The sequence below is a fragment of the Corvus moneduloides genome, chromosome 21, assembly GCF_009650955.1.
Source record: "Corvus moneduloides isolate bCorMon1 chromosome 21, bCorMon1.pri, whole genome shotgun sequence".
Classification (NCBI taxonomy): Eukaryota; Metazoa; Chordata; class Aves; order Passeriformes; family Corvidae; genus Corvus; species Corvus moneduloides.
This window is the reverse complement of record NC_045496.1, coordinates 3,844,321-3,856,418: the sequence shown is the minus strand read 5'-3', so window position 1 is coordinate 3,856,418 and position 12,098 is coordinate 3,844,321. Positions and strand designations below refer to the sequence as shown.

The window sequence follows — 12,098 nt, the reverse complement described above, 5'->3', positions numbered from 1 at the left end:
GCCAGGTTTGATGCCAGGTCTGACTTACTCAGATAAGAACAGTAGCTGTGCTATTAATCTGTATCTTCACTTGACAGGGACTGTGGTTGGGGCTGCATGGACAAGCTCTGGCAGAAAAAGGGATTTTAGAGCAGTGGCAAATATTCACATGAGCTTCATTTAAATGTATTTTTTAGTTGGGGTTTTTTTTTTAATATCTTGGACATTGAACTGTGCTTTGGTCCAAATCTGTCATCCTCCTCAAAATCACAATATACTGCTTAAGGGGTCTTTTCTGCACCTGGAGCCTGGCTGAACACATCTGCACTTGCTCTTCATGCTGGATGCAATAAATGGTTCTGCCTGGGCAGTTTTAACCCTGCTCCTGCTTTCTCTCAGTTGGATTCTCTGACATCCTTCTACAACCACAAATATTCTTCTTAATTAACAGTTGTTTTTTTCTTTTTTTTTGCTGGTTAAACCTGGAGTTTTCTGCTTGCCAGCCTCCAGATTTACGTTCCATTCCTGGAAGAGCCAGAAAGTAGAATCCTGAAGTGAGATCCTCGAGGAGCTGGAGACATCAGCTATCCCACTGCAGTGCGTGGGTGATGCAGGCCCTGGGCCTTCATTTCCTGTCTGACAGGAGATGGTAATGAAAAGACATCCTTTCCTTAATCCTTTTTCTGTAACCTTTTAGCAGATGGGATCTGTCTTCCCACTCTGCTCTGGATCCCAAGTCTCACTGCTATTTATTGTTCCAGATCGGGCTCTGGTTGTGCTCCATGTTCATCTGCACAAAATGCAGCTGTTGCCTTCATAGTTTAGGAGAATTCAGGGTGTTCCCCTGTCCCATTTGTTTGGACACCAACGGGCTGCCAGCTGGGGTATCTACTTACAAAGTGCTACTTCTGCTCCCATTTTCTAGGGAGAAAACCTGATTCCAGTCAGATCCGGGGAGCGCGACCCTCTTAACCTGGAGGGCACAATTTTGTAACAGCGTTCAATTCCCATCACTGCGAGGATTCCTGTTTCCCATCCTGGAAAAGCAAACACCGGCTTGCCTGGATAACAGGGGGCATCCAGAGCTGCCGTGCCCGCAGCCCCAGGCGCGGGGTGCGTGGCGGTGTCTGTGCCGATGAATCCGTGCAGCAGAGCTCTGCCCACAGCCCTTTAATGCGAGTGACATCAAAGGCAAAGCCCTGCCTGCTGCCGGGGGGGACCCACAATGCAGCTCGGGACGCACTGGAGCAGCTCCAGGGCCGCTGGCATCGCTCCGCAGCCAGAGCCCCTCCATTGTCAGCCCTGGGGGGCCGGGCCCTGCATGGGGACACGGGGACAGGCCTGGCTTTAGGGGCTGTCCCCTGGGCTGGCTGGAGGAGGGGGTGTCGCCTGGCGCTCGGGTGGGCAGCAGGGCGCTGAGCCGCCGGCAGCCGGGGGGAGATGAGCTCGCAGGATGAGCAGTTCCCAGCAGCAGCCCCCGAGCCAGCGGCTGCCTCCGCCGAGGAGGGCATGACCTGGTGGTACAGGTGGCTCTGCAGGATTGCCGGGGTCATCGGGGGCATGTGTGAGTATCCCCTTCCCTGGCAGCCAAAAGCTCCCCCTCCTGCATGACAGAGCTCGTCTGGGGCTCCTGCCGCCTTCGGTGCAGGGCGGCTGTGCCGCGAAGGGCTTTGGGGCTCGTGGGTTGGTGCCGGCTCTGGCCGCCGCTTTGCTGTGTTTGGGGCCGAAGGGAGAGCGGGGGCCGTGCCTGGAGCGGGGTGGCTTCAGCTGCCCACGGGGGATGTGCTGTGTGCTCACCGGACCTGCTGAGCTTTGGCACCCGGGGCAAATCCCCGAGCTTCTCCTTGGGCACGGCACTCCTGGCAGCGATGGGAGCGGCAGCTGAGCCCCTGCTGCTGCAGGAGGGCTGTGGGCAGGCAAATTAGATGATTTTACTGTGAGCACCAGGCCCAGAGAGGTCAGGTGAGGGCTAGAAGAGCGGCCACAGGGTTTGGTTCATCCTATTTGACTTCTGGGTGTTTATATGTTCCTGCAACTTGTTTTTTTTCCCCCCCCATCCTGACTGTCAGAGCGTGTTTCCTGTTACTCCTGTTGCTGATTGCAGAAGGCCTGCCCGTGGGTTTTACTGAAGGCGAAGAATGCTTTTGGTTTGTGCTGTGTGTTTTTAAGGGGTTGGGTAGGACACAGAGAATGGAGCTGCAGACGCAGAGTGAGTTGGCTGAGCTCGGAATTACCTGCTGCTGAAAAAAATTTTCCCAGGGAAAGAGTCTCAGCAACTTTGCCAGGAATCAGCCTGTCCTGGAGTGCTGTTTTGCTACATTCTGTGGAGAGATTAATAGCTCTTAAAAGCGGGAGGGACTGTTATGACCGCTTAGTCTGATCTCCTGCAGAGCACAGGATGGAGAATTTCTTCTGCTTCAGGTCCACGACTTCAAGTTAAACAAGAGGATTTCTCAGCCAGTGCAGTCAGCCCTGATTTATTCCATCAGCTGGAGCTTTGTGTCTGATTCCCCTCTCCCCCTGCCCCTTCCCATGCCTGCCTTTTGCCTCGGATCTGGGCTGCACAACCCCACGGTGTTTTTGGAGCTGACATTTGCACCCTGTGCTATCGCTGGGCAGGCTCCTGACAGCGCTCTTTGGCCGGGCTGGTAAAACATGTGCTGCTCTCACCGTTTCATGTCCTAGGTGCTGAAATTCTGGAGGTGTGACAGGATTTGGTGGGACTGCTCTGATGGGGCCAAACGCCGCGGCCTCGCCGTGCCCTGCCGGAGGCCCCCGCGCTCCTGGCCCGGCCGGCAGCCAGGAGAACCAGCTGGGAAGTGTCTGTGGAGCAGTCCCAGGTGGGGGTTCAGAGCAGCAGCATCTTTCCCACGGGCTGTGGCTGTAGCTGGAGCCTCGGCGCTTTTCCTGCGCTTCTGTCCCGTGCAGAGCTCAAGGTGACGTGGATGGAGGGTGAGGAGCCGATGGGTCACACTGGTGGCACTGCCAGCCTCGTGCTAGAGCTGCTCCTGAGTGCCTTCAAAGTGCAAGTTTATTTTTTTCCCCCTCTCTGTCTTTATGTTTCAAAGCAGCTGAATTATACTTGGATTATTTTCCCAACCTTTTGTTCACGGCTCTGCGAACTCGTGGCTTGTTTTTACAGGAAAGATGAGAGTTTTATGTATTTGGGTGAGTCTGGGAGAAGCTTTTGGAAGAAGAGCCAGGTTCTTAAGAGGGTTTGCCAAAGATCTGGGGAGTGACAGCTTGCTCTGGAGCCCTGACTGTCTCTTTATCAGGCAGAGAACGAGGCACAAACTCCCCTTATGAGCAGGGAAAAGGGAGATTGTGGAAAAAAACAAACAGTGCCCCATGCTACCAACATTCCTCTTCAAAATGCTGCTTGTTCAGCATCACCTTGTTGAAGGTGGATGGTTTGGAGAAGAGCTGATGAATAATCCAGCATGGCTAAGGTTTGCTGCTGTTCTCACAGCTTGCTGTGAAAGAACAGAACTAATTTATAAGGATTGTGAGCAACTGGATTGTGGTGCTGGATTATTTCTTACAGAAGGAAAAATTCCCTCAGAAAGGAAGAGAAACATCGTTAGCGGAGGTGAGACCAGCAGACAACATCTGCCACATGCAAACACCTGCAGCCACAACTTGCTTCAGCCAGAAAAATCCGAGGGCTGGAGCAAGAACCAGACAGACAAGGTTCAGGATCCGCTTCTGGCTCTTGCACGCTCTGGCTTGGTGACCTTGGCCAAGTCCCTTCTCTCCCTTGTGTTCCTGTTTGTAATGGGACGAGGAGAGCCTGTGGCTTTTGTAAAACGCTCTAGGAGCAAAAATAAGTTTGTGTTGAGGACAGTGACCAGCTGCTGGAAATGAATAGAGCCTTTGTAGGGAACGGTGTCCTTCCCCCCTCATTTTAGCTCCCAGTTATTTGTGCTTCCTCAGGGATTCGGGATGGGACAGCAGTTAAACAAATGGCAGAACTGTCTGTCTCCCATAGTTTACGTGCCACTGAGCATTATCTGCATTTTAAGCCTGTTGTGAGGCCTGCGTTCAAAAAGAAAATCTTTCAAAAAGAAGCCTCTGGCTTGGCAGGGGTGGGGTCAGGTTCCTGCCTCAGGAGCTGATCCTGCCCCGGCGGGACAAGGATGTTCCAGGCTGCTGTGGGATGAGCAGCTCTGCAAAGGAGACCCAAGGTCACCGAGTTGTTCTGTGTCTCTGTGGCTGTTGGCAGCAGCTCTGGGGGCAGTGCTCCTGTGATCCCAAACCTTTGACTCCTTTCCTGCTGACGTGGGGCTTGCTCAGCTCTGCTTCCTGGGTCATTAGTCCTCTGGCAAGCGGGGTGGTTGCTGAGCCAGGACTGCTGCAGGGTTGTTTTGGAGTGTTTGAGGACAAAACCAAACCAGAACTGTGGCAAAACAACCCCTGGTTGGTTTGATTAGGGAAAAAAACTTGCTTGGAAAAGAACATTCTGCTTCCCTTGGTTTGTTGTGTGGTGGAGACCTGCTGGGAACTGCTCAGACCTCTGTGCTCTGCTGTGCTGCTCAGCAAGGCAGGGTCCTGCCCCAGCCCTGGCTGTGTTGTGGGGATAGCTGAGAGGCTTTGCTGTTCTGCTGATTATAAAGTGCCAGAAAGTCACTCAGCATTATTGTCAGGGGTGTCCTTTCCTGGGGGACAACAAATGCTTCCCCCAAGCTCCTCTTCCATCAGCATCCAAGGGTTTGGTGGTCACAGGGAATTGGAACCCCCCCCGTGTTGTGCCCACAGCTCCCAGGAATCCTGCTTGCCATTGCTTTTCCAGCTCCCAGGAATCCTGCTTGCCGTTGCTCCTCTCCAGCTGTTTGCAAGTGTGACCATGAACAGATCATCCCACCCCAGTGCCTCAGTTTCCCCTGCAATGTGGGGACACTGACACCTGTCCCTGTGGGATGGGAGGATGAGAAATGCCCATGGAGCACAGGTACTAACACATCCTCTGGTGTATCCCCTCTGCTAGCTGATCTTGTTCTTGCAGGATTCTTGAAAAGATTTTGGATCCTGTGGAATTAGTTCTAGGAAGTGTTAAAAAATAACGTTTTTTGGTGTTTCCTAAGACCAGGAGGTCATTTGCTTGTGGGATGACCTTCGATGACCTTGCCTGCAATTCTGCTTCCCAGCCTGGTAAACGAGGATAACTATTTTTAAAGGAACTTTGAGGATTCAGCACTGACTGTTTAAAAGAAACCTTGCAAGCATGTGCCAGGCTTTTGAAGGTCAGGGCTGCTCACAGCAGCTCTGCTCAGGGATGCCCTTAGCATACACTTGAAATCCCCAATCCAGGGCTGGTCTCGTCCTCAGAGAGGGACTCTGCTGCTCTCCATCATCCCCAAGACAGGCTTTAAAGGCTATAGAATTAATTTTAGCTGGAGTTTTGCAGTGTGATGTTGTTTACTCAGCCCGTGTTCCTGCCCTCCCACTTGGGCTCGAGTTCCCGGTGCCGGCTCCGGCATTGGCAGAGGGAAGGAGCCATATCAGGTGCCGGGAACACTCTGCAAGTTTAATGAGGCAGCAAGGAGGTGGATGCAGCTCGGCTTGGTTGCTGCTGCCTGATTCCCCTCCCTGAGTTACAGAGCCAGGATTATTTTGGGCTTTATTCACTTGCTTTTGTGTTATCAGAGACCCAAACTTGGCTCTTTTCTGCCCGTGTCTGGTGAAGCTGCACAGAAGCAGCAGCGAGTGGCAGAGGCTGGGTTCACCTCTGCTGTGTTTATTATTTGCCTCTGTGCAAGTCCTGTGTGTGTGCTGAACTTGCCCTGTGCTGCTCAGAGATGGAGCCTGTCCACCTTGGGACAAAGCAGTAATTCCTTGGCACACAAAATCCAGGTGCACGTCCTGGGCTCCATGTGGAAGCAAATGCTGTTCAACACAAGGGAAATAATTGTTGGAACAGCACTCAGAGCAAAAGGATACCAGAGGAGGGCTCTTCCCAGCATTCCAGGCTCCTTTTGGGCCACCAGACCTTTCTGTCCCCCCTCCTGTGCTGCTGTGCAGTGCCCACAGTGCAGACCAAGGGCACATGGGGTTGGTCTTTGTGGTCACTGAAAGCCTCTTTCTTTCCAGCCTGTGCCTTTGCTGGTCTCTGGAACTGTGTCACCATCAACCCCCTGAACATTGCAGCCGGTGTGTGGATGATGTGAGCAGAGTTTCTTTTCATTTTCCTGCTGGGAGGGAGGTGTTGTTAACCAGAGCCCACTGAAGGGGACAGATCTGCCCTACGTGGGCAGTGGATGGGAGTGAAATGCCCGTCATGCTCTGGGAATTGCCAGATCTTGCTCCATCAGGCAGGTTGAAATGTTAGGTTATTCTATTTATATGACTTCTTTACGCATTTTTAGGTAAATACTGAGATACCCTTGTCCGAAATAAGTCTGGGGCAGCAGGGCTTGGAAGTTTGGAAATTATCAAGATGCAGGGGGGAGCACAGTGGGGTCCAGCCTCACCATTTCCTTCACCTGCATGGAGCATGGAATGTCCGGTCTCTGTGGGGCTGGGGGGCATTGCTGACCCTCACTCTGGGTGACTACCCAGCAGGATTAACTCTGGTTTGCTCTCTCTGGAGGCTCAACGCCTTCATCCTGTTCCTGTGTGAGGCCCCTTTCTGCTGCCAGTTCATCGAGTTCGCCAACGCCGTGTCCGCGAGGGCCGACAGGCTGCGGGCCTGGCAGAAAGCAGCTTTCTACTGCGGGTGAGGAGGATGCTCCTGGGGGATGGTGGTGCACACATCCTGGGGAATGAACATCCCTGCATCCCGTGGGGAGCGGGGCCCGGCTCTGAGGGCTGCCCCTGTCTTCCAGGATGGCCGTGTTCCCCGTCATGCTCAGCCTGACGCTGACCACGCTCTTCGGCAACGCCATCGCCTTCGCCACCGGGGTGCTCTACGGCCTGTCAGCCCTTGGAAAGAAGTAAGAGAGGTCCAGCTGCTCGTGGAGGGCAGGGAAGGGGGAGATGGAGCTCCAGGCCTTGCCCCATCTGCCTCTCTAAGTCTCTGTTTTCCTCTTGCACAAACTGGGCTGAGGGGTAAATGTGGCCAGAGAAAATCTGCCTCATCTCAGAGCCCTGGGAGGGAAGGTCCTGGGGGTTGCTGAAGCTCTGAGCTTTTGGGAATCCAGACCAGGTTGTCCTGAGGGTCCCACTCCTCTTTCTGCAGCTGTTGGGTGGATGGACCCAGCTCTGGGGCAGAGAGCAGCTTTGGGGGATTGGAGAGGGACAGCAAGTCTGGTTTCCCTCCTGGAATCCCTTGGCATGGAGAGCCAGGCCCCAGCTGGGCCATGTCTCTGCCATCCCCACGCTCTCCCTTCTCTCCACAGGGGAGATGCCATTTCCTACGCCCGCATCCACCAGCAGCAGAAGCAGATGGATGAAGAGAAGCTCACGGGGACCCTGGAGGGACAGGCTCTCTGAAGGACACGAGCTTGGGGCAGCCTCTCCTGGACACTGAGATGGTGAAGATGTGGAAATCCACTCTGCCCTTCCCTCTGTCTGCTCCACTCCCTGCTACACCACGATTTCCCTGGACACTGCAGCAACTGGAAATCTCAGGGGCTGGGGCAGGCTCTGTCCTCTCCTCACACCAGCAGCCAGACCTCAGCACGTCGCTTCCTCTCTCAACCCTCCACCCAATATCTCATTTTTTAATCTTTTTTTTTCTTTTTGCTGCAGAGGTGCTGGCTCTCTAAGTGCTGCTTTCCCAGCCTTTTTTTTTTTTTTTGGAGTGCCCCTTTGGGAACTGCCCTCTGGATGGCTGAGGAGGGACAGAGGACCTGCCAGTGCAGGTTCTGTGTGTTTAGGAACACTCTCTGGGATGGCCCTTCCCAGGCAGAACACCTAAACCAGGGTTTGCAAAACCCCCTGGTGCTTTAGCTTGGTCTTCTTCCACTGGGTCTATTTTAATACGAGACCAGGCACTGGAGGCGTCGCTGCACAGGAAAGGACTTCCAGCAAAAACCCATATAAAGATAAAATCCATCTCTGCAGGGGAGCTGCCAGAGCTGCTGGGCAGATCCTGGGACCTACAAAGCACAGTCCCTGCTTCCTCTGGATACAGCTGCAGGCAGTTACTGCAATTTACTTGAATTATAAGAATTAATTACTTTGTCTTAATAAGGGCACATTTCTTAAGCCTCGCTGTTTTACTGGGGGAGAAGGGAAACAAGGTGTGCTGTACCTCAGCTGAAAAGGGCGTTGCTTCTCGAGCCAGGCGGGATTTTTTGCTGGTGTGAGGGTACAGATGTGCAAGAGTATTCCTGCCTCGTTAGCCTGGGACTCTGCTCTGTTACCTCCCTGCATCCCTCTGTGAAGGGACCTGCTCTTTGCTTGCCTGGTACGGCCTTCGTCTTTGGGACTGTGAATTTTTGCATTAATCCAGAGCTGGTTTTGTATGGGAAGGTGGCACATCCTTCCTGTGCAAGCAGAGAGGTGGCTGCACCACTTCAGTGTGGACAGCTGGGATGTTTTACTTTATTATTCCAGGCACTCTCTGTGGTTTTCACATTTTATTTTCTGTTTGCTTTGTACCACGAGGTACAAAACTGCTCACTAAGTCCAGATCCCCCTCTTCTCGTCACAGTTCGTCCTGGGGATTTTAATTTATTTGATTTTTATATGGTTGCTTTTTGTTTTGATTAGGAAAAAGGGGAATAATTTATTTCTAGTTATTTAAGTATTTTGATGGGGCTCATTTTCTCTGGATATAGGAGAAAGGAGTGCTCTGTTTCCTGTCCTTCACAGGGCTGCCTCATTTCACCAGGGGTCTCTGAATCCAGGGACAGCCCTGGCTGCTGCAAAATCCAATTTCAGCCTTCAGAGTGTTTCTCAGACTCTTCCAAAGAAGTGTGTTGTCCTTTGACCCCTTTGTCTTGTTCTGGCCCACAAGCTTGACAAACTGTGTTTCCCCCCTCTTCTGGGAGAGAGAAGGGAGGAAAACTGGGCTGTAACTGCTGAACTGGGGAAGCCACCAGCACTCTGTGTCCCCATTTGAATCCTTGGGTACAGAGGGGTTGTGCTGTGGTCTGAGAAATGCTGCTGGAGGCCGGGTGCTGTCTGTCAGAGGGGTCTCAGCCCATGCTGAGAACTCTCTTTAGACCCTGCCCTTCCTCAAGCTGGCTCCTGTGAGCTGCTGCTTCTGCCCTGGGGCTCAGGAGCTGCGAGGATTCACACTGGTTAGGATTTCCAGAGGCCCTTGCAGCTGGATGTGGCCCTTTTTGTGCTAAGCCCCATTCCTCCCGGCCTTTGAACTGGGATTGCTCTGACACCCCTTGTCTGGGATGCAGAGCAGGCACCACCAGCCTGGATTTTTTCCATAAAGGCAGCTTTTTTCCATAAAAGCTGTGCTGGTTTGGAGCCTCCAGCCCTGGGCTGATCCCTGGTGCTGAATGCAGTGCGTGGGCCATTGGCCCACAGGCTCCTGCTGCCTGCAGGGATGGGTGCTGCAGGAGGAATCTGGGATACTCCAGAGGGAATAACCTGTGGGTGCTGCAAGGGCAGCGTCCTGCCTCAGGAATGGGCACGTGCTTTGATTTCAGGGGGATGTGGGGAGTTCTGTAGTGTTTAGTAGAGGAATGTTGCAGAGTGATGCATGTAAATGTCTCTGGTAGTGACAGCTTTGCTCTGTGAGTAGTTCTGCAGTAGCTTTAGTGACAGGAGGCGAAAGGCAAAGCAGAGGTGAAGGGCTGAGACTTCCAGGGTGCTCTGAGGAAGCACAGAACTGGTGGGACCCTCGTTGGCTTAGTCTGACTGTCCTCCTGCCAAGGCTCCTGGGGCTGGGGCAGCTGGGTGCTGGGTGCTCCTTGACACAGCTCTGCACCCTTGGCACTGAGGCAGAAGTCCCAGCAGTGCTGTCACCGTGTGTTTTGTGGCAGCAGGGTCCGACCCTGGGGCTGAGGCAAGGGAACAATCTGCATCAATCTGCCACTGTGAGCGGGTGGCAAAGCTCAGCCCTGAGCTGAAAATGGGCCTCAGGGACTCCTCTGAAAGAGCCAAGCTGGAGCCTTTGGCCACAAGTGCTTGAAGGGCCTGTGCCTGCCACACTGGAGGTGTCTCAGATCTGTGCTCCAAGCATGGTTACTCCTACAGGGGCCTGTCTGGAGTGGGAACCCTTGGGAATTTTGGCTGGTGTGTGCAGCTGGAACCAAGCTGGATGCTGCCACCATTGCAGACAGGCTTGGTGACAGCACCCATGGCTTTTAAGAGCTGTAGTGACAGACAGTGGATGGTCTCACCTCCGTGTGGGCCTGCTTGGTGGAGATAGGAAGGAGCTTTAGAGTAGTAGCATCGCAGTAGTTAAATGCCAGTGCATGGTGGTTGTTAGTTGTGTTTAGAGGCACCCTCGGGGTGCTTGGAGCTGTGCAAGGACAAACGAAGTTCAAACCCTGCTCTGGAGGTTTCCCAGGCTCAACCCAACCCCTGCTGAGGGCATCCAGGCCAGATGGCTGATCCACAGGGGCTCTGTGGAAGAGGTTCTGCTCGGAAAGGAGACGATGTGAGAGCTCGGGGGCGGGCGATGCGCTGAGGACAGCGAGTTGTTGGCCCCAAGAGTGGAAGGACCCCTGGGGAGCAGTGGCCTGTCACAGCAGTCACCAGGACAGCATTTATGCACTGTGCCACTCTTCCACGCCTGTGCCACTCGTGCGTGGCAGCTCCGTGTCCCCTGGGGCTGCCCACTGGGCGTGAAGAGCAGAGCAGAGCTCTCTGCTCTGGGCAGGAGCTGCTTTTGTAACACCCATTGATTCTCTGTGTGTGCAGTGAATAAAGAGACCATTCTACCTCTGGAAAGAGCCACTGTGATTTCTCAGACTCCAAACGTTGTAGCAAAAGCCCTCGGACTTTCTGTGCTGAAGAAAGGAGGTCACTCAGAGAATGCTTCTCCACTGAGGTCCTTGCAGGAGCTGAAGAGTCCAACCTCATTTCCTAGTGGGGCATTTCCTCCTTAGGCCGAGCCCTGGGAAGCTCAATTCATCTCTGTCATTTTTTCCTCAGGAAAAAACACCCACTGTCTTCAGGGAAGGGTTTCACTGAAGTGAAGATATCGAGACCTGGTCCATAGCCATGTGAGAAAGAGAATGCTCAAGCACAGGGCTGCCAGAAATCCTGATCTTCAGAAGGTCAGTGGAAACCAGAGGCTCTTGAGACCTCTCGTAGTCAGGCCATGCTTAGAAAAAGTTGTGTTCCAGCCAGGGCTGAACATCTTTCTGGAAAAGGGTCTCAGCAGCAAAGGGTAGGTTTAATACTGAATGTTTTCTGTGTTTTTTATTTTGGCCCATCACTCTCCCTCTGTCCTAGGCTGTTTTAAATTAATGCTGTGATAAAGCACATCTTCTCTTAGGTGATTTCTCGTCTCCTGCTGCAGGAGAGTGAAATGGCGGCTGGCACATCTGGAGGGCTGGGTCAAACAAGCTGTTTTACCCCCTGCTTCCTTGTGACAGCAGGCTGAACGTCCCAGGAATGGGAGGATGCCAGCATTTCTACCAGCCCTCGGGGTGCCAAGTGCATTTCAGGAGCTTGGACAAGTGCTTGGGCACATCATGTCCCAGCCCAGCCTTTGTGCTTCTGCCCTTTTGGGAGGAATCAGGTTGGACTCAGCAAGGCCATTTGTTCCTCACAGCCACAACCACTTCCTGCAGCCATGTTTTACCTCGGGTTAGCTCTAAAAAAATACTTTATAAAAAGTTCTTAATCTTTCAGGACACACAGGAAAGGGGTAAGACTGATTTGCTACTAACTATGCAGTTGAAATCTCAAAGTGATGGAGGTGGAGGCTTCACACAACCGTGGTGGAGGCACATCCACCTCCCTCTTTGTGGGTGGGTCAGACCCCGCGGTGGGAAGGACCCACCCTAGCACAAGGTGTTGTCAGTACTCACTGTATCTTTCCTACAGGGAATCACTTGCACTACAGCTGAATGTTTGTCTGTTCCCGTTCTTTTGTCCTGGGTCGTCTTTGTGAGCTGTATTTGGTCTTGTTCATTAGGCTTCTAGTGTAATGTGTGTTTTTAGAGCAATAAAACGTGGCAGCTTTTTATACAAAAGATCTGGCTCTGCCTCTTTCACGGTCCTTGAGTGCCTGAGGCTCCTCTGGGGAGCTGCAGGCTGCTGTG

The 12,098-nt window shown here is 53.1% G+C and overlaps 1 protein-coding gene across 1 annotated transcript; it reads left to right on the top strand.

The window, feature by feature from the left end:
- The first annotated feature begins 460 nt into the window (after positions 1 to 460).
- CACFD1 (calcium channel flower domain containing 1) lies at positions 461 to 12,029 on the top strand. The gene is made up of 6 exons (XM_032131289.1): positions 461 to 628; positions 905 to 1,543; positions 6,067 to 6,139; positions 6,566 to 6,691; positions 6,801 to 6,908; positions 7,314 to 12,029. Exons 2-6 carry the CDS (start codon positions 1,420 to 1,422, stop codon positions 7,405 to 7,407), a joined length of 525 nt encoding a protein of 174 aa, XP_031987180.1. The 5' UTR covers positions 461 to 628; positions 905 to 1,419; the 3' UTR covers positions 7,408 to 12,029.
- Positions 12,030 to 12,098: the final 69 nt, after the last annotated feature.

Excerpts from the sequence above, each read along its gene's own strand:
- CACFD1 (XM_032131289.1), top strand. The coding sequence starts at position 1,420 with ATGAGCTCGCAGGATGAGCAGTTCCCAGCAGCAGCCCCCGAGCCAGCG. Across the intron at positions 6,692-6,800 it reads AAAGCAGCTTTCTACTGCGG|GATGGCCGTGTTCCCCGTCA; the intron begins GTGAGGAGGATG and ends CCTGTCTTCCAG. Across the intron at positions 6,909-7,313 it reads CTGTCAGCCCTTGGAAAGAA|GGGAGATGCCATTTCCTACG; the intron begins GTAAGAGAGGTC and ends TTCTCTCCACAG.